At 41.5% G+C, this 22237-nt stretch overlaps 1 protein-coding gene across 1 annotated transcript in view; it reads left to right on the forward strand.

Moving 5' to 3' along the window:
* Nucleotides 1-22237, forward strand: part of CTNND1 (catenin delta 1) — a 42889-nt gene that overhangs the window by 17068 nt on the left and 3584 nt on the right. The window contains exons 5-14 of the mRNA XM_015825020.1: nt 2168-2631; nt 2733-2916; nt 3811-3928; nt 5282-5435; nt 7349-7417; nt 11022-11149; nt 13527-13677; nt 14751-14943; nt 16355-16469; nt 18169-18253. Of these exons, the coding sequence (XP_015680506.1) occupies nt 2168-2631; nt 2733-2916; nt 3811-3928; nt 5282-5435; nt 7349-7417; nt 11022-11149; nt 13527-13677; nt 14751-14943; nt 16355-16469; nt 18169-18253 (1661 nt within the window). The remainder of the gene's footprint in view (nt 1-2167; nt 2632-2732; nt 2917-3810; nt 3929-5281; nt 5436-7348; nt 7418-11021; nt 11150-13526; nt 13678-14750; nt 14944-16354; nt 16470-18168; nt 18254-22237) is intronic.

Here is a 22237-nt window from a genome sequence, read left to right on the forward strand (position 1 = left end):
AGAACAATTAACCAGTGGAACAACCTGCCTCCAGAAGCGGTGAATGCTCCAACACTGGAAGTTTTTAAGAAGAGACTGGACAGTCATTTGTCCAGTGGGCCTAAATGGCAGGAACGACAGGTGCTGTCTGAGCAGGGGGTTGGACTAGATGACCTCCAAGGTCCCTTCCAACTTTTATCATCATTATTATCATTATTATTATATATGTACAGAAAATTACTTAGGGGAGTTCCCTATAAAGGAGTTGAAATATCTCCTGATGGGTTCCATCATCGTTCCATCGCTACAATGAGAGGAACTTTCTCTTTCCCTTTCCCTGAAGCTCTTTAAAAATGACGTCCTTTCACACTTTTTTCCCTTCCCTCTTCACCCTAATTTCTTTATTATTTCGGTGGCATTTCCTGGGGTTCATTTTTTTTCTTGGCAGTGATTCTCTAAAGCAGGGTGAATGAAGCCGTAAATACTACAGCCTGCAGAGGCCGTCTAATAAATTACAGTGCAGGAGCTAAATTCGACGGTGATACAGAAGAAAATTGTAAAGTACACGCTCGAGTCTTGTTATCCTGAAGGCACGGCTGTTCTCTTAGTGCTCTCATTGCCCTGCCTTATTCCCCAATATTAACTATGAGACATGCAGTCGACTAGGTGTGACATCTTAAGTGAGAGGCATTTTAGTCATTGTTAAAGCGCTTGAGTAAAGTCTGCTGGTGTGCCTCTGAAAATGTTCTGGTACGTTGTTATTTACCTTTTCGATTGTGTCCTTGAAATGTCATCTAACTTCACCTACCTGACTTGATTGCACAACAAAGAAGCATTGCAGCGTAGAGGGCCTGGCTGACAAGAAGTCTTTGTGAATAGCTTTGGTATAACTGGGGCAATGGTGAATAGGCTGGATGATGTAGAACAGTGTTTCTCAACCTTGACAATTTTAAGGCATGTGGACTTCAACTCCCAGAATTCCACAGCCAGCAATGCTGGCTGTGGAATTCTGGGAGTTGAAGTCCACATGCCTTAAAATTGTCAAGGTTGAGAAACACTGATGTAGAAAGTTCTGTGGTTAGGCATAGATGACATCAACTTGCCCCCTAGTGGTCAAATTAGAATGGCATTGGCTCAGAAGAAAAAAAACCTGTTGACAACATTTGATTAATCTTTAATTTTTTTTCCCCCTAGGCCCAGCTTGGCTACCTTTGCAGTCAAGCCAACTTCTAGGCCTGCTCTCTCACTGGCTCTTTTTGGGCAATGAGGCAGCTTGAAGGGCACCTGCCTGCTCTCCTGTATTCTGCCAGGACTGAGAGGGAAGGTCATGCTGGATTTCTTTGCTGCCACATTACCCAAGCATGAGAGATGCTGCTGGGAAAGTAGCTGTCAGGGCATGCTCTTTTACAAATGCTCTTGATTTTAGAGTGGACGAGGTAGCAGTATTAGGGTAATGAGTAGAAGCGTGCACTATTCAGGTCCCAAAGTGCAGTGTTGTAGTGGGTGGATATCATCCTCATTGTATCTGACAGCAGCCCTCTAAAGCAGAGGTTCCCAACCTTTTGGGCACCAGGAACCGGTTCCGTGGAGAGAGGTTTTTCTGCGGACCGGACAGTGTGTGGTTTTGTGTGCTGCCTGCATCCCACGGATGGGGCTTCGCTTGTTTGTGCGGCCCGGTTGCTGGCATGCCGGGACCAGTACCGGTCCATGGAGCCCGGGAGTTGGTGACCCCTGCCCTAAAGGAACCATATCTTTTTCTAGGCTCATACTTGCAGAGCATTAGCATTGCATCCTCCCATGCTACGTAGCATATCGGATCACATACTTGCAGGCTTTGGAAAATAGGAATTTTGAGTCCACGGTGCCCTGTCATCACCTCTTAAATGCTGATTGGTATTTTCCCCAAGGCCATGTGACCATTCTGGAAGAGGCACGGCTGCTTTAAGGAGATACCGACAGTTATACGTATGTGCCCACATCAGATCCAAAGCATCTTTGGATGCAAATACTGTTCACCTCTAGTTGACGAGATGATGGTGCCTGAGGCTTACCAGGGAGTGTGCCTTTTCTAATTCTGATTGCAAAAGTCTCCCCATTAGAGAGATACTACAGCTCTTCTCTGTAGCATCGGAGCTTGGCTTGATAAGAGATGGCTTACCTGGTCTCTTGCTTTCTTTTCTGTTTGCAGGAGTTACGAAGACATGCTTGTGGACGACATGGCTAGAGACCAGTATTACTGGTCCCCAATGGCACAACATGATAGAGGCAGCCTAGCCAGTCTGGACAGCTTGCGAAAAGGAGGCCCACCTCCAGCCAATTGGCGCCAGCCTGAGCTCCCCGAGGTGATAGCCATGCTGGGGTTCCGCATGGACGCCGTCAAGTCCAATGCCGCAGCCTACCTGCAGCACCTGTGCTACCGAAATGACAAGGTGAAAACAGATGTGCGCAAGCTAAAGGGCATTCCTGTACTTGTTGGGTTACTGGATCATCCCAAGAAAGAGGTGCACTACGGGGCGTGTGGGGCCCTGAAGAATATCTCCTATGGCAGAGACCAGGACAACAAGGTTGCCATCAAGAATTGTGACGGTGTTCCTGCTTTGGTGCGGCTGCTTCGAAAGGCACGTGACATGGACCTCACTGAAGTCATTACAGGTAAACCATTGCTGGCATTGCCCACAGAGAACGGCTAGCAATATAAGGGCCTTTGTGGCACACAGATCCATTTTTGAATAACATTATATTCTCCACCGCAGGGACACTCTGGAACCTGTCCTCTCATGACTCAATAAAAATGGCCATTGTGGATAATGCCTTACATGCCCTCACGGATGAGGTTATCATCCCACACTCTGGATGGGAAAGAGAGCCCAACGAAGACTCCAAACCCCGCCATATAGAGTGGGAATCGGTGCTCACAAACACCATTGGCTGCCTTAGGTGAGCTGGATCGATGTTGTTATTACAAGGACTCTTGATAGTTCTCTGAAGAGCAGCATCCAAGCTGCAAAAAATCAACCAAGGACGCTGAAACTTGAGGGTTTCCCTCTGGGGGAAAGGCCATTTGGTGCCAGGTGTTGTTTCTTAGAATAATTTGGTCCGAAAAGAGATACAGTGCTGGTCACGAAAGAGGATCTTCAGTGACTTGCTGCTTCCTGACTTACCTGATACGCAGTAACCTTGAGTTGGCTTTATAACTTTGGACAATAAACCAAAACTGGGAATAAGAGGGGCTTTTCAGAATGAGCAAAACAGAGCTGCTAATAGTTTCAGTAGAGCTTTTATCAAAAAAATAGAACTACCCTTTGGCAAGATGGGCAGCCAATAAATTTTATAAATAAACAAATGTAAATAAAATTGGCAAAAATCAACATTCAAACGGATGGCATGCGTCTGAACTTTGTTCAGTCGTGTCGAGGGTGGCAGCATTGGCTGACATCTCAAGGTCTAATAGAGGGTACGTTAAAGATTGCAGAAGACTGAAGAATCCTCCTGTTGCTGAATTTAGAAGTTCACACCAGGGCCTTGAAATTCTCCACCCAAACTCCCACATGGATTAGATTTCACAGATTGTGCTAAGCTTCAGTGTGATTTGTCTGGCTTACCACCTACTGTGAAGCTGGTAATTTGTAATGTGGTGTTTTAATGCTTGGCATGCTTTGTGAAATCAAGCACAGCAGGGTTGGACAAATAACGCTGTAATGCGTTGTGTGAACCTAGCCAGAACGTGAGAGTAGACAGTTGGGTTAAATTGGCTTAAAGCTGACATATTTTAAAAGCCATAAATAACCTGCTGGTGTCTCCATCCTTCTACAAGATTTTCTTGTTTTATAGGAACGTCAGTTCGGAGAGGAGTGAAGCCCGTCGAAAGCTGCGGGAGTGTGATGGGCTAGTGGATGCACTTTTATACATTGTCCAAGCAGAAATTGGCCAGAAAGATTTAGACAGCAAGGTAAGGAAGGGGGGGGGGGAAAGCACACAAACTTCCCTCCGCCGCTCATTTGTAGAGTTCAGTGGAATATATGCAGTTGGGCTTTTCCACCATCTCAAGTTATGTGAGTTCTGTTCGGGCTAATCTTTCCTGAGCAAAGAAAGAAATCCTATATAGTTAGAAATCTGAAGTTTCATCTTACGGGGATTGAAGAAGGATATTGAAATTTTCATCTTCGGATGGGTGATTTAAAAACAAAAGTTAGAGCATCATTTCCCCTCGGCGTGCATACATTTTCTTCCCATTTTCTCTCCCAGACACATTATGTGCAAAGCAGGGCATAATACCTGTTCCTCCTGCCACTTCCTAGGACTCCTCAGGGATAAGCAGCTTAACAAGACCATCCTCCATTTGTGGCAGTGAGTCACTATACAGCAGGCAATCAAGTTGGTTATAGTTCGAATATTAGTGTTCTAAAGCAGAGGTCCCCAACACCCGGTCCATGGACCAGCATCGGTCCGTGGCATGCCAGCAACCAGACCTCACAAACAAGCGAAGCCCCATCTGCGGGATGCAGGCAGCATGCAAAGCCACACCCCCTCCAGACCAGACATGTCAAACTCGCGACTTCACGTGACGTCGCACAACGTATCGGGGCGGTTTTGCCATTGCCGGCAGTGGGGTGGGCACGGCTTCGGTGTGACGCATCCGGCCCGTGGGCCAGCAGTTTGACACCCCTGCTCTAGACGGAACCGGTCCCTGGTGCCCCAAAGGTTGGGGGCCACTGTTCTAAAGTTAAAGAACAATAACTATCTACCCCAATCACATGGCTTGTGATTAGGAATTATGGAGGTTGTTGTAAGCTGCCTGAGAAAACTGTTTCGAAGGACGGCAAAAATATTAAAATAACTAACATAATCTAAAATTCTTGAAAGAATTCCTACTCTAGTAAATCTGACTACGCCACCCTTAATTCTTAAAACCCGAGTGAAGAATAGCACAGAAGGACGAAAGAGACTGGTTCTTCTTGTTAGGACATTCTTCCTTCTGATAAGAGTTGCCACTTCTCCCTTTCTGTGTACGCGTTTCTTCTGACTCAGTGCCTACATCTGTACCTTTGACAGCGCTCTTTTCAGCAGGGAACGTATAAACACTCCCACAACCTTCAGCAACTCAGTTTTGTATCTCCTCATAAGAATTTTTAATTTCAGCTTTCTGCCCAGAGGGCACTCTACCTAGTTAATAGTTTTTAAAAAAATTAAAATAGGGTAAAATCACTATTAAATAATGAAGCCTGAAGAGGCCTGGGTATGCTATGAAGCGTTTGAGCTCCTGTGGCTTTTCCTGTCTCACCTGAGGAACTGTCTTCCCCAGCTTGTGGAGAACTGTGTCTGCCTATTGAGGAACTTGTCCTATCAAGTGCATCGTGAAGTCCCACATGCCGAGCGCTATCAGGAAGCCCCCATCAATGCTGCCAACAACACTGGCCCCCATGCAGCCAGTTGCTTTGGTGCCAAAAAAGGCAAAGGTATGTAACTTCTGAGTATCTGCTCCTGGGCTAAGTAGCCGGAGAACAGGGAGGGTAGAACTAGAAGGGAGAGGATGTTGGCTTATAAGGGCTTCTAATCCTTGGCTTCATAAGACAAGCTATTGCTTTCCATAGAAGCATCTTGGGGTCACTTTCTGGCTGTCCTGCTCTTTATCCCACAAGGCCTAAGGACTGTGTCAGTAGCATTTTTGTTTGGTAATTCAGCTCAGGTGATGGATGGTTCCTTCAATTAATTTGTGGCCTATTTCCCCTTCTCTCTGCTTTATATTTTTTTCCTCCCAAATGGCTGTGATCCTGCTGGCATCTCTTCTCTCTTGCCTTCCTTCTCCCCTGTCCTTCTCTGCGCCAAAAGATGAGTGGTTCGCTAGAGGTGAGTTGGGCTTTTTGATTTTTTGGGCATGCCTGTGTGTGTGGTGCACCATTTTCCCTCCCGCTCTCATCATCAGTGTGATTGAACCCAATCAGAAGCATAAGCAAGGAGGGCGTTAAATGTTTGCAGACCCCCTTGCTTGTCTCGTGGAGAGAGGATGCTCTGTTTCTGTTCTTTTGCTTGGCGCTGCGTTTAGGGAGAGCCATCAGACCACCCAAAGGAAATAGGATAACGATGGAACAAATGAAGTCAGCATGAAAGCCACTTCTCCATTAAGATATTAAATTAAGATTTCAGAAAACAGGCTTGGAAATAAACATTGACTCCAATAACGGAATATACCTGGCTATTGTGTTCTGAGTGTATTCTCGGATTGTGTACGGATAACCTCCTTTATGGGCAAGAACAGTGCCGGTGAAAACTACTAAAAGAACCACTTAGTAATTTTGTTTTGATTTCTGTGGATTAATTTTTATTACTTGCTGTCTTCATACAGGGGTTTCTGCTATTGCAGTCTTTGCAAAATTCCCAATCCTTAAAGATAAATTTAAAGTTAACTCAAACAAATATAGATTTTGAACAAATTTTAGGCTAACTGGTGGAGTGCCATCTGGTCTATAGTCAACTTCATTTTACTCAATTTTAGTAAACCGAGTAAAATGATTTTAGATGCCTTCGGAGAAAAGCAGTTACTTGGCACACTAGCATGGTGTGAACCCAAATAAATATGAGAAAATAGAGAATTCGTTCTCTGAATTTGAGCGTGGTAGCATCTAGTCCTTAATGGAAGAGTACATTGATTCTAATTTTGACGGTTAACTTAATAGGAAAGAAGCAAACTTGGATTTGTGCATCATGCTTCACCATAATTTGTTCAGTAAGCCACATATGGCTATTGCAAATCAAGCTACAAACTATAGTTTATAAATGATTGGCTGGTTTCGTGCATCTTGCCAAGAAACAGATGGCCCATGATGGCTTACTACAGCCTTTTACATCTAACTGCCTGCTGATAATGTAGATTTCAGTTTCTAGAGTTTCCTAGCCAGCATGGTCATCAGTGAGACTTCTGAAAGTTGAAAGTCCACATGTCTGGAGGCTCTGATTTTACCCAGCATATTAAACCGATAGTTTTAAGAGCATATTTGAACATGAAAATTTAAATTAAACGGAAAAGGATCATATTCAGATGCTTGGCATGCATGGAGTTTCAAATGCACTCTTGGCATCTCCAGTTAAATTTGTGTGATCAAAATGCTAGGAGAGACTTTTTGGGGGGAGAGTTGCTGGTAATTGTAACAGATGGTGCCGAAATAGACAGTTCATTAGCCTGGCTTCTGTGAAGGCAGATCTAATTATAGTTTAGTAGGTGTGAATTTCTCCTTTATTTGTGCATTTTTCCTTAAGCAAAAGAAATCAAAGTTTGGAACTATATTTCTTGTGTCTGGCTATACTATAGGCACTAAGCGGGCTCTGTATCTTAGGATTTCTTTTTGTTATGTTTCTTCTTTTTCTTTTGAAGGTAAAAAGCAGACAGAGGATCCTTCCACTGATATAGTTGACTTCCCCAAAAGACAAATCCCTGCAAAAGGTATGGTTTCTTTTGCTGTTGGACGAAGAGTAGCTCAGTGAAAGCAAACATGCTTTGTTTGCACAAGGTCCTGAATTTGATCCTTCCTAAGATAAAGCACAAGTTGACGATAAAAGCTCTTTGTCCAAGATCTGGTGAACTACAGTATTGCCGGTCAAAATAGGCAGTACCGCGTTAGATCAGCCGTGTCCAAACTAGTATCTCAAAAATGCACGTTGCACCATTTATAGCAATGTTGTCTGGGAATTCTTTTCGTTCAGGCACATCTAGAAGATTTGTAGAAGGTTGAATCTGATGGGCAGTTATGTTGTGATGTAAGACATCTTCCTATATTTCCAGAATATATTTTTTTTTCTTCAACTTCATCCTTTCCTTGGGGAGGACTGATTGTTCTTTAACTACATTTCCCGTATGGATTTTCTTGCATGCATTTGTTTTTTACATGTTTGACTTTAGGAAGACAAAGGTGGGTAAGTCATATACTGCTGAGAAATGTTTTATTGGAGGTTTGAGTGAAAATACAATTCCCCACCCCCACCCCAACCTTAATAAACAACCTCAAACCTAGCAAAGGTGTGGTTGATAGGTGTGGCAGGAAATTAGCCAATTGTAGGCTGACCAAAGCAGTTGAAAAGTCAGTAGCCTTATTTCTGTAACTGTTGCTAAATCTGGGAATAAAACAGAGCACGAATATTCTTAGTCACAGGAAATGGAGTTAATAGGAAAGGGCTAACTCTACCTCTTCTGGTTAGTGTGATGTGGGTCTATACATATGTTGTTCATAGTATGTTTAGGTGTGTGTCATGTATGTGTTTCACTTTGAGAGCGGGCAACTAAATGTCATTTTTGATGTGTGCCATTGTGCCCACAGTATAAAAATGACAATAAAGGTTATCTTATCTAGAAGATGGGGCTTAAAGCATCTTCCTATCTACTGAGGAATCTGCTTCCCTTTAGTTTTACTACTTTGACTTCTAGAGGAACAGTGACTTTCCATTGGCTCTCTCTTGGGAGCCAGGAATATTAAAAGAAGGAAGAGTAGATGAAAACCAATGTTCTTTCTTAGCTGTCCAAAAGGCAGTCCCTGCAGTCACCTGCCAGCAAGAGGTGGCAGCTGAGAGAACTTCACGGGCTCCAAAGAGCTGGAATGCAGAGGAGCAAGTTGCAGTACCAGTTTGAAGTGCCCCCAAAAGTAGCAGGACTGAATGAACGTTGTACACAAACCTACTTGTCCACCTTGATGGACTAGGCATCAGCTAGCACCAGTCTTGCAGCAGCCTGAAGACAAACGTGTGAATGTGTGTGAATACCAGGGAAGGATCTGATTGGCCAGCTGGAAGGTTGAGGCTGCTTACAGGGCCATTGCCAACAGAGAGGGCAAGTAAGATGCCTAAGATGGGATGACAAGGTTGATGGCCCCAGAGCTATGACCTCACTTTCAGGGTTTCTATCTCAGATCTCCAAAGCAACAGAGAAGATCAAGGAATAAAGCATAAGCTAGATATGTTCCTCAAGGGGTTCAATTAGGAAAGGGATAAAATTTTTCATCAGCGTGTACCTCCTTACCAGAGACTATCAATATGGACCTTCTCCTCCCCCATTCATTAAGCCCCCAGTGATGCTTAATGCATCACCAAAGGCCCATGTCTTGAAGCTTGGCTAACAATGTGCCTCTGCAGGATGCATAGAAATCATGGGATTTTTCTCTACTATCCACAGATCTTCAAAACCCATTCTCAGTCTCTAAGCCCCATTCCCAGTCTCCTTCACCAGAATAACCAAGAGAAGTGTTTGTTACTCAAGGAATTTCCAGGAGTAACAAACAAGTTGTATATCCCACCTAAAGGAACCATATACAGCCAGTATACCTAACTATCAAAGTCATGTCTGTGATGGATTAACCTAACTATCAAAACCAGTGGTTCTGAATGGAGAAGATGCATTAATAGATATCAAGAAAAGAGCAGCTTGTAAGGCATCCATTCTGGGAATAAGGCCTGTAACCATCATCACTAGTGCTAGTGATGTCATTCAAGAAGTGTTGGCAGTAGTAGGCCCAGAACACAGAATTTATGTAGACACCTCTAAGGATTACTTACAGTTTGGAGCCAGATGTATGTCATAAGAAATGATGGGACAGAAGATCTGTGCCTCACTCATTGGGAGACCAACTACCAGTTAAAAGATAGCTGCACAGCAAAGCCCTTGGGCAGGCAGATCAGATAAGAAATCTTTGTACACAGCTGCAAGGAAGAAGGAAAATAGATGCAAGAGAAGTCCTGCATCACATTTTTATACTAAAAAATAAACTTTAAATAGAGCATATGTTTGCACCTAAAACTAAATTATTTTTACTGCACCGTGATACGGATCAGTGCCACATAACATTATGGTACAATGTAGAAGGAGTGGAACAAGACTCACCTGAAGTTGGTACATACTGTATATACTAAAGGGAGGGGAGTTTTTTTTTCTCATTGTTAAAGAAGAGACCTTAACTTCTGACTTTAGACACAAAAAGATGAAATTCACTTTTTGCTAACCAGAAAATTACTTCCTGATAAATCCAGTTTTGTACGCACTTACAACATGAATGGCAGAGCAAAATGGAAAATTGGATGGGGAGAACTTGAGCCCTGCTACAGTTGGAAATAGAAAGTGTTCCTGTGTGTGTGCAGCACAAACTAGAGATCCCGAGGAACAGTTCGATCTTGACTTCCACAGCAATGTGTAAAAGGTGGTGGGGACCCCTTGAGAAATGGTTGTAGTAGTTTCATATTCTCTGCTGGAGAGTGGAAGTGGATTAAGTACTAAAAAGCATCCTCCTGAATTGGGTCCCAGTTATCAGAGTCCTCCTTCCTCTGTGTGCTTATTCATTTAAAAGAATTCTCTGCTGCCTCTCACCAGAACTCCCCACATAATTTACAAAAACAAAGTGATTACATGAGGAAGGAACCCATGAAAAGTTGCAGAAACAAGTTAAACAGCCAGGAAAAAGACCCCCCCCCTTTCCCCCCCTAACTTCGAAAGAGCAAGTGTTGATAGCAGACATCTTTGGAAAGCTGGTTGGAAAATGCTATGATTGAGAAGGTTCTCTTAATAGATAATAATAATAATAATAATAATAATAATAATAATAATAATAATAATAATAATAATAATAATAATAATAATAATAATAATAATAATAATAATAATAATAATAATAGTAAAGTTGGAAGGGACCTTGGAGGTCATCTAGTCCAACCCTCTGCTCAGGCAGGAAACCCTATACCATTTTGGACAAATGGCTGTCCAGTCTCTTCTTAAAAACTTCCAGTGTTGGAGCATTCACCACTTCTGGAGGCAGGTTTTTCCACTGGTTAATTGTTCTCACTGTCAGGAAGTTTCTCCTTAGTTCTAGGTTGCTTCTCTCTTTGGTTAGTTTCCACCCATTGCTTCTTGTCCTGCCTTCAGACACTTTGGATAATAGCTTGACTCCCTCTTCTTTATGGCAGTCCCTGAGATATTGGAACACTGCTATCATGTCCCCCCTGCAGGGAAGACATGGGAGGCATAACATTTGACTGGATTTGTGTGTAATTGGTTCTCTTTCCTCTGCTAGGCTATGAACTCCTTTTCCAGCCAGAAATTGTCCGCATTTATATTTCATTGTCAAAGGAGAGTAAAACCCCAGCTATCATAGAAGCCTCAGCAGGAGCCATCCAGAATCTGTGTGCTGGTCGCTGGACGGTGAGTAACCACATAAAAGAGAAGCAGTGCTGTAAGTTAAATACCTTCCCCTTAAAATTAGTAACTCCAACAAAAGTCCCGTATTACATTAAGATAGCAAATGTTGGCTGGGTTTGCAAATCGTTAAAGTCAAGATGTTCTATATTGAACGAGCCACTGTGGCCTCCTGTCTTAAAGAGCTAAGTCGTAAATCACATCAAGCCAGAAACAGACAAGCAACTGCGGAGATTAATGAGGACCAGCCCTCAAGTTTGAGACTTCCAAAATAGCCATAGCTTGTTTGCCGCTTCCTCGTATGGTGAAGCTGCTTTTTCATCACAACTGTACGGATTGGTTAGAGATTTGGGAAGGGCACAAAGCTACATAAGTTGAAACAATTGCAAGCAGTCTATGCTTTCCCAAGGTCACATTAAACTAAGCCCATAGATGATGTTTGATAGATGCCAAGTGCAATCAGTCAAAGTGTCTGATTCACCAAAGTCAGAAACAGACACCTCTTAGTCATCATATGTAAGAGTAATAATTGATGTGATGCAACCCAGCTTTATATTTACAGGTAGTCCTCGACTTAGAACCATTTATTTAGTGACCAGCCTTTGCACTTAACGACCATTGCAGAGTCCCTGCGGTCATGTGGTCATAGTTTGGGTAATTGGCATGTATTTCAAGAGTTGCAACATGCCAGGGTCATGTGATTGCCATTTGTGATCTTCCCAGGTGGCTTCCAACAAGCAAAGTCAAGAGAGGAAGCTGGGTTCACTTAACAACCATGTGTGTGTGATTCACTTAACAATTGCAGCAGAAAAAGGTTGCAAAATCAGATGTGATTCACTAAACAACTGTAATGGAACTTCTGGTCCCAATTGTTGTAAGTCAGGGACTATCTGTAAGCCAAAACACAACTGCAAGCAGGCCATGCATTCCAAAAGTATTAAACTAAGCCATAGAGGCTGTTAGACAACTGTGTAAAATCAACCAAGGTGTCTGATCTATCAAAATCAGAAACAGACATAACTTAATCATTGTGTGCAACAGTGAGTAATCCAGCTTTATATTTATTTTTGTCCAGTATGTTGACTTGACCTTGTAGTATAAACATTACAAGTTCAGGTTGGCTGGTTCCATTAAATTTGACTTTCAATTTAAAGTTTAAAAAAAAGCACTATTCTCTTCCCTCCTGTAGTGTTTGCAGCCACAGGTATGCTGCTCATTATGTACTTCTCTATTGATGTAGTTCCATTCCTAAGAAAACAAAGCAAAAGTTAAAACACTCTACCACCAGCAATGCTATAAAAGTTTGCTGTTGTCACCATTTTTCCTTTCCCTTCTGAATAAATGTCCAGAAACACTCAGAATCCTATATGTGAGCTTCACAATTTTCTGCTTATTATAACAGAACAATACAAATATGGTACAATACAAATATTTTTGGATTACGAAAGTACAAATATCTATAGTAGTAACAAATAAGTTGTAATGGTAGAAAATGGGAGGTAGATGTATTAAGAGAAAGAACTGGAGAAAAATCCTAAAGTGTAAAAGACCTACAAAGAGAAGTAGAATGGCTGTAGAAAAAGAAAGTAAAGACAGCACCAATAATAATAGGCACTTTGGGTGCAGTTCCAAAATATCTGGAGATGACTTGAAAACCCATCAGCATTGACAAAATCACTGTCAGTCAATTGCAGAAGGCAGCTTTATTTGGAGCAGCTTATATCCTGTGGTGATACTGTTCACCCCATCAAACAACATTTGCCTATCACAGGTCTTTGAGGAGGACTCAATAGGTAGACAAAAATGTCAAATCCAAACTAAACATCTGGCTGACTGTGTGGCCAACCATAATAATAATAATTGGAGACTCTACTTCATATACTTTTAACCACTAAGACCCTTTCAATGGGATCCTGGCCTCTGATAATGATGAGTTTCCAATATAGAATAGTAAAAAAATAGTGAAGTCAGAATTATGGCAAAAACTTGCTGGTCCTGACCAGATAAACTGATCATGAAAAATATATTCAGTGGCAGTATTTGGGTTGACAGTGAGCTTTCTTGATAGAATTAATCACATTTTTTAAAAAAGAAGACTATATTGATTGATGTAGATGTAACACTGGAAAATATGATGCTTGAGAACAGCCTTCATCAATCAGTTTATTACCCTCCATATATTCTGGACCACAACTGCCCTAATGTCTAGAGAGGATGATCAAAGGTTGTGCTGGCTGGAGTTAGTAGGAATTGGAATCCATGACTGAATTCTAGTTCCAGACAACGGGGCACAAGGTTGAGCAGCAGTTTGGATGATGTCAGCAGCTAGTTGCATCTATTATAGCTCATATTCTGAGTTGAGTGTTGCTGTTCTTCCTTACAGTATGGGAGATACATCCGCTCTGCACTGCGCCAGGAGAAAGGTCTCTCCGCCATTGCGGACCAGCTGACCCATGACAGTGAGCGTGTGGTGAAAGCTGCATCCGGAGCCCTGCGCAACCTGGCAGTGGATTCCCGTAACAAAGAGCTGATTGGTAAGGGGAAAGAAAAGGGAGAAGCTCTCTACTGGGGTGGGGGGTGGGGGAATGTATCATTTAAGGAAAAATCCCACCAAAGTCATAATGTTATTCTTATTCGGTCATACCAGACTACCAGTGGCCAAATCAAAGGCTTTGTGCTACTTCCCAATCAGCATCAGAAATGGATGAAAAGGCAGGGCCAGCATAAAACTTGCATTTCCTCCTCCCCACCCCCTGGAGGAATCCCCTCAGTCTTTGTAGTGCGTAGTTGCCTTACCTCATTTAGGAAGGCGGATAGTATGTCCTTTAAAGGGAAGGAATTTGTTTATCGTTGATCACTGGCATTTTGTGAAGTTGAAAAGCAAGGGGAGGGGGTATTAGTGGCCCTCCCAGATATTGCTGAAGTTTAATGGGGCTGCTGGAATTTGTAGTTGAGAAATATCTGGAAGATTACCAGAATCCGATCCCTGGCCTAAAATCCCTCTGAATTAAATAATGTCTTTGCTTGACATTTTCGGAGCTTTAAGTTCCCTTTCTCTACCTCATCCCCCAAAACAGCGTTTGAAAACGTGGCGTTGACACGTTCACTTCTAAGTTAAAAACGCTGTAGCTTTTTGGGAAACTACAAATGATGATAATATGTGTCATTTTTCTGAAACAGAAAAAAAGTAGTTTGTGTTCTGGAGCAGCAAAACCTTTTCACGGTCCATTCCTTCGGGATTGCAATGAGAACGCCTTCCATTTTCTGCATCTTTTCAGTGTTAGAAGAGCAGTTTCTTCGATATGCTATATTTAACAGTCTCACTAATTATAATGGATTCATGTGCAATTATATATTTTGTTTCTTGTCTCCTTTCCTGATGTGCAATTTAAGTCTTGACTGCCATCTGTTTCTCCCATCATTGCATGCCATTATCCTGATTATGTATCACCACCTGCAGTCCTTCCAATATTTGACGTGTGAGCCTCCAGGAAATTCTTGCGTACAGTTTGCAGGATGGAGGCCCTGACGGCATACCTATCTGGCCGCTCTTGCTTATAATATTTTCTTTTTCCTCATTGTGGCTCTGATGTAATCCTACTCATAGGTAAGCATGCCATTCCCAGTTTGGTGAAAAATCTTCCAGGAGGACAGCAGACACAGGCAAAGAACCTCTCTGAAGACACGGTGATCTCTGTGCTGAATACTATCAACGAAGTCATCGCTGACAATCTGGAAGCAGCCAAGAAACTGCGGGAGACACAAGGCATTGAGAAACTGGTGCTCATTAACAAATCAGGGTGGGTAGAGTTTTGGGCAAGGGGGAGAAGTAAAGGAGGCTTGCACTTCTTTCTGTAAAAATGTCTGTCTCTGGGTGAGCGTTTTAGATTTTTTTTTTAATTTTAAGAGTAATTTTATTTAAAAAAAAACCAATAATAAAAACTAATAAAAACTTAAACAAAAGAATAAAAAGAAAAAATAGAAAGTACAGAAAAGAAAAATAATAGAAAAGAAAAATAGCAATATGGTAAAGAAAAAGAAATCTATAAAGAAATAACTTCCCCCTTCATGATAACAAATGTACACAAATTTAATAACTTACCATCTTTTCGTAAAATAAATCCTTAAAGCTCCATTCATCATTTCAGTCCCATTGTCAGCAAAAGTCCATTAAAGGCTACCAGAGATGCCACAACGATTTTAACCTTGATTAAATAAACCAACTTTTAGTCCTTCCTTTTACTTGTACCAGTCTTGATCTTTAATCCTTTCAAATAATATCCTGGAACTTGATTTCTTTTCATGTTTTCTTCATCCCTTTTCACAAAATTCTTCAAAGCTTTAACAAGTCTCTTTTGTAAAAACCAATAGAAGAAAATTACCCAGGTCACTCTCTTGGTTTGTTAGTTGTGTATATCCCTTTTAATTATTAAGACATAAGCCAATTACTTGTGTAACATCTGGGGAATGTCTTTTTCCATGTCATTCTTATAGCCTGTCATTTTTAAAATCCACTTTCAAATCAGTCTTGATCGTTTCAGATAACACTTATTCCTCTTCCATATCATCTCTGAACTCGGCCTGTCTGTAGAGGCAGATATTCTTAAAAGTAACTCCAGGGTCCCTTGTTCAAAAATATCTAATTGATTATTTATTTATTAAATTTAGATGCCACCACGTCACTATCCAAACAGCCTGGGTGGCTTACAATAAATTGGTTTTTTTTTAAAAGAATTCAAAACAAAAACGTTTCCCATGGGAAGGATTCTTTATAATTAATTCCAAACTTATTTCAAATTTATGTGGACCTTCAGTCCATTTGTAACTTTCTAAAATCAAAATTTGATCACCTCTTTGCTGTTTATTTCCCCTCCTCATTTTTTTTAAAGTCCTTATACTTGTATTTAAAACTTAATTTGCTAAGGATTGAGGGAAACTCACCCAGTGCTGTAAATATTGGTCAGTCCAAAGGTTCCTAACAGCTGTAAAACAGTTAACAAGAATTACCACAAGGGAAGGAAGTACTCCGTGCCCTTTCACAGGCACTGTCTTGTTGACTATTCCCTCGTTTCCTGGTTCTCAAAACCTGCTGGAAACCACTGTCTTGTGGTCTCCTTGTGGGGAGCAACTGTCTGGAGCACTTCTGGGCACACTCGAGTCCGTTCCTTATTTCAGACTTTTATAATGCATTTTGCTTTTTTTTCTTGCTAGGAACCGATCAGAAAGAGAAGTCAGAGCCGCCGCTCTTGTGCTGCAGACCATATGGGGGTACAAAGAATTGCGGAAACCCTTAGAGAAGGAAGGTTGGAAGAAATCCGACTTCCAGGTACCCGGGGGCTGAAATGGAAAGATTGGGAAATGGAGATCTTGATGAGTCTGAAAGCTACTTCTAAGTTGCTTTTACTCACACACATTTATTTATATATAGCTTTCATACGCTATGGGCAGTTCAGTGGTTAGTACCAATAGTAATAGGCGCCTTGGGTGCAATCCCAAAACAACTGGAGCACTACTTGAACACCATTGGCATTGACAAATTCGCTATTAGTCAATTGCAAAAGGCGGCCTTACTATGAACTGCTTCCATCCTACGACGATATCTGTATTACCATCAAACATCCACATCTGCCTATCCCAGGTCCTGGGTAAGGACTTGATAGGTAGACAAAATGCCAAATCCAGTCTGAATATCTGGCTGACTGTGCGATGATCCAGATAATAATAATAATAATAATAATAATAATAATAATAATAATAATAATAATAATAATAATAATAATAATAATAATAATAATAATAAAGTTGGAAGGGACTTTGGAGGTCATCGAGTCCAACCCCCTGCTCAGGCAGGAAACCCTACACCATTCCGGACAAATGGCTGTCCAGTCTCTTCTTAAAAACTTCCAGTGTTGGAGCATTCACCGCTTCTGGAGGCAGGTTGTTCCACTGGTTAATTGTTCTAACTGTCAGGAAGTTTCTCCTTAGTTGTAGGTTGCTTCTCTTCTTGATTAGTGTTGGCTGGAAAACCAGCAGCCCAGCTTCGAGACCTGAATGCCACGCGACTACGTGAGCACCCATCTTTGTCCCTGCTCCTGCCAACCTAGCGGTTCAAAAGCATGCAAATGCAAGTAGATCAATAGGTACCACTTTGATGGGAAGGTAACAGCGCTCCATGACGTCATGCTGGCCACATGATTGTGGAAATGTCTTCGGACAGTGCTGGCTCAATGGTCTTAAAAAGGAGATGAGGACTGCCTCCTGTAGTCGGCAACGACTAGCAGAGTAAAAACTGCAGGGACTTTTTTTTTTAATCTTTTATGTAAGATGTGTGATAGCTTGAAACCAGTTCAAGACACTTATTATTGTTCTGTCCTACCTCGAGCAGTATCTACAGTATGTTCCTATCTCTTGCCCTTAAGGTAATTTCTGTGAAATGGTTAGAATAAGGTTCATTAAGGATTATTGCTGAATGGGGCTTGGAACTCAGATCTTCCCAGTCCAGTCTCATATGCCGATGATTGCACTGCTCCAAAGAAGGAAGGTGAAAAGTGTTGTGCTCATGCCATCTGTTGAAAATGTAATTTGCAGAATATAGCTGCATCCGTCTTCGGCAAAAGCTTGCTTTTGTGGTTTTGCTTTCACTCTAGAGCATGGGTGTCAAGCCAGATCGCATCGCGGGCCGTATCGGGATGTTTTTTGCCTTTGCGGAGCCAGGATGGGCGTGGCCTGCATGGGCCGGATGTGGCCTGCTCTAGAGCATGGATGTTCAACCTTGGCAACTTTAAGACTTGTGAACTTCAACTCTCAGAATGGAGAATTCTGGGAGTTGAAGTCCACAAAGTTACCAAAGTTGGACAGCCCTGCTTCAGAGAATATTCTGGGTATATATATGTGCACACAGAAGCATACAGAATCATAAAAATCTCCAAGAGCTGGTTGGCACCAGATCATGCCAAAGATAGAATAAAACAACAGTTTTTCATGACATTATAAATGTATTGAACATTTCCACTATTTTTCCACAGGTAAATTTGAATAACACCTCTAGAAGCCAGGGTGGCAACTCCTTTGATGACAGTACCTTGCCCCTCATTGATAAAAATCAAAAAGGTAAATACTGAAATAAGATAAAATAACCTTTATTGTCATTTTTTTAGTGTGGGCACATTGGCGCACATTAAAAATGAAATTCTGTTGCCTGCTCTCAAAAGTATACATATACATAACACACATATAAACAAGCTACATAAACACACATATAAACATGCTATATACAACATATGTATATACCTACACCCTTACGTATAAATACATATAAATATTAATCACTGTCCATCTTGAATACATAGCGGAAAGAGGAAGCTTGAGAGTTCACAAGGTTAATACTTGTGACTGAATCTAGATGTTCTACTTCAGCTGTGGTATTCTCGCAGGTATTTATGTGTGCAAAGAAAGAAGTCCAGGTTTGGATGTTCTTGACTTACAACCATTCATTTGGTGACTGTTCAAAGTTAAAACAGCCCAGAAAAATGACCTGTGTCCGTTTTTCACACTTGGGACCATCGCAGCATTCCGACGGTCATGTGATCAAAATTTGGACCTTTGGCCATTGGCAGGTATTTATGATGGTTGCAGTGACCCTGGAGTCACCTGATCTCCTTTTGCGACCTTCTGACAAGCAAAGTCAGTGAGGAAGCCAGATTCACTTAGCAACCATGTTACTAACTTAACAACTGCACATAGCAAGAAAGGTCGCAAAATCGGGCAAAAGTCATGTAACAACTGTTTTGCTGAGCAACGGAAATTTGGGGCTCAACTGTGGTCCTAGGTCGAAAACTACCAATAATGCTTTTCTTCTTTGCTCCCCTGCTAGTTCTATTCTAGCAATGGATTTTTCTGGAGCCCGTAGGGGGCCAAGTGGGTTTTAAGAGAATAAGATTAGACAAAGGAAGAAGGCAGTTGTGTCAGTGCTCTGTAATCCAATCATCTGAGTCCGGTCTGTAATCTATCAGACTACAACAGATAATTTCGGTTCTTAAAGAGAACAGGAATGGTTTATGTGTGAGTGTTGTACGTGGGTTCTTATAACGTGCATTTATTATTTAAGTTTTAATATTTAAAAATGTGAGGGAAATTCCTTTAGACCTCCTCTCTTAGATAAGCTTAATTTTCCGCCCTTCTTCTGGGGTGTTACAGTTTCTTGATTAATGTTTTTAAATTGTATACTAAATTGTAGTACTAGGAGTTGAAATGCTTCATTGGTCATAAAGCAAATGATGTATCTATGGAATGATTTTTTTTTAAAGAAGCAAGATAATTTATATGGCAAACAGAACAGAAGTTTATATTGCAAACAGGACAGAAAAGACAAAACTGAGACTCATTATCAAAGTGCACTGCCCTCTAATTGTAGTTGGGCATTTTTACTATGAAAATGGGATTATGGAAAATTATATGCAGCCTATTGGAGAAACCACAATTTTCCTTAAGGGTAAATAAGAGAGTACAGAAAAATTATGAACAACCCACTCCTACTGGTGCATGCCGACCTTCCTCATTTATCAGCCAGAAGGCTCAAATCCAAGAAGCCCCCAATGGCATTTGCACAGCATCTGCCCAACAACTTTAACATCAATTCCCAATGGAAAACCAAATGGGTCACTGGACGCCCAGTCATAGGGAGACAGATAAATGGACCCCACAAAAAGGGTGTCAGGGTTTGAACTCCCACATCAGCAATAGACAAGCCTGAATAGGATTTGCATCTCACGTGGCATGTGCCAGGACTCTCTGTTATAAATGGGGCATAGCATCCTCCCCTCAGTGTGACTGTGAGATCCCACGTCAAACTGAAGATCACCTCGTGACCAGCTGTAAGCTGAGGGCATATACCAGTCCAGTATCTGATTTTTTTTAATATAAACAATGCTGCGGTTAGATGGTCTAGACATTGGTATTTAAACATAGATTTTTTGACATTTATATTATATTGTGTTCTAATAATCTAGATGAAATGTTAATATATGTTGCTAGTCTATGTATGTTATGCCATACGCTAAATAAAAAGGTTCATCTAAAAGTTTGTAACATGGATAAAAATAAGAACTTACCGTATATACTCGAGTATAAGTCGACCCGAGTATAAGCCGAGGGACCGATTTTCCCACAGAGAACTGGGAAAAATTGGTGACCCGCGCATAAGCCGAGGGGGCATTTTGGCTGTTCCTCCCTGGCCGCCGCCCCACCCCCGCCGCCCCACCCCCGCCGCCGCCNCCAGGGTGGCAACTCCTTTGATGACAGTACCTTGCCCCTCATTGATAAAAATCAAAAAGGTAAATACTGAAATAAGATAAAATAACCTTTATTGTCATTTTTTTAGTGTGGGCACATTGGCGCACATTAAAAATGAAATTCTGTTGCCTGCTCTCAAAAGTATACATATACATAACACACATATAAACAAGCTACATAACACACATATAAACATGCTATATACAACATATGTATATACCTACACCCTTATGTATAAATACATATAAATATTAATCACCGTCCATCTTGAATACATAGCGGAAAGAGGAAGCTTGAGAGTTCACAAGGTTAATACTTGTGACTGAATCTAGATGTTCTGCTTCAGCTGTGGTATTCTCGCAGGTATTTATGTGTGCAAAGAAAGAAGTCCAGATTTGGATGTTCTTGACTTACAACCATTCATTTGGTGACTGTTCAAAGTTAAAACAGCCCAGAAAAATGACCTGTGTCCGTTTTTCACACTTGGGACCATCGCAGCATTCCGACGGTCATGTGATCAAAATTTGGACCTTTGGCCACTGGCAGGTATTTATGATGGTTGCAGTGACCCTGGAGTCACGTGATCTCCTTTTGTGACCTTCTGACAAGCAAAGTCAGTGGGGAAGCCAGATTCACTTAGCAACCATGTTACTAACTTAACAACTGCACTTAGCAACTGTGGCAAGAAAGGTCATAAAATGAGGCAAAAGTCATGTAACAACTGTTTTGCTGAGCAACGGAAATTTTGGGCTCAGCTGTGGTCATGGGTCGAAAACTACCAATAATGCTTTTCCTCTTTGCTCCCCTGCTAGTTCTATTCTAGCAATGGATGTTTCTGGAGCCCGTAGGGGGCCAAGTGGGTTTTAAGAGAATAAGATTAGACGGTTTGAAGGAAGAAGGCAGTTGTCAGTGCTCTTAAGTTTTAATATTTAAAAATGTGAGGGAAATTCCTTTAGACCTCCCCTCTTAGATAAGCTTAATTTTCCGCCCTTCTTCTGGGGTGTTACAGTTTCTTGATTAATGTTTTTAAATTGTACACTTGATTAATGTTTTTTAAATTGTATACTAAATTGTAGTACCAGGAGTTGAAATGCTTCATTGGTCAAAAAGCAAATGATGTATCTATGGAATGATTTTTTTTAAAAAAAAAGAAGCAAGATAATTTATATGGCAAACAGAACAGAAGTTTATATTGCAAACAGGACAGAAAAGACAAAACTGAGACTCATTATCAAAGCGCATTGCCCTCTAATTGTAGTTGGGCATTTTTACTATGAAAATGGGATTATGGAAAATTATATGCAGCCTATTGGAGAAATCACAATTTTCCTTAAGGGTAAATAAGAGAGTACAGAAAAATATGAACAACCCACTCCTACCGGTGCATGCCGACCTTCCTCATTTATCAGCCAGAAGGCTCAGATCCAAGAAGCCCCAATGGCATTTGCACAGCATCTGCCCAACAACTTTAACATCAATTCCCAATGGAAAACCAAATGGGTCACTGGACACCCAGTCATAGGGAGACAGATAAATTGACCCCACAAAAAGGGTGTCAGGGTTTGAACTCCCACATCAGCAATAGACAAGCCTGAATAGGATTTGCATCTCACGTGGCATGTGCCAGGACTCTCTGTTATAAATGGGGCATAGCATCCTCCCCTCAGTGTGACTGTGAGATCCCACGTCAAACTGAAGATCACCTCATGACCAGCTGTAAGCTGAGGGCATATACCAGTCCAGTATCTGATTTTTTTTTAAATATAAACAATGCTGCGGTTAGATGGTCTAAACCAGGGTAGG

This window comes from Protobothrops mucrosquamatus, unplaced genomic scaffold (genome assembly GCF_001527695.2).
Source record: "Protobothrops mucrosquamatus isolate PMUCROS unplaced genomic scaffold, P.Mucros_1.0 scaffold2445, whole genome shotgun sequence".
Classification (NCBI taxonomy): domain Eukaryota; kingdom Metazoa; phylum Chordata; class Lepidosauria; order Squamata; family Viperidae; genus Protobothrops; species Protobothrops mucrosquamatus.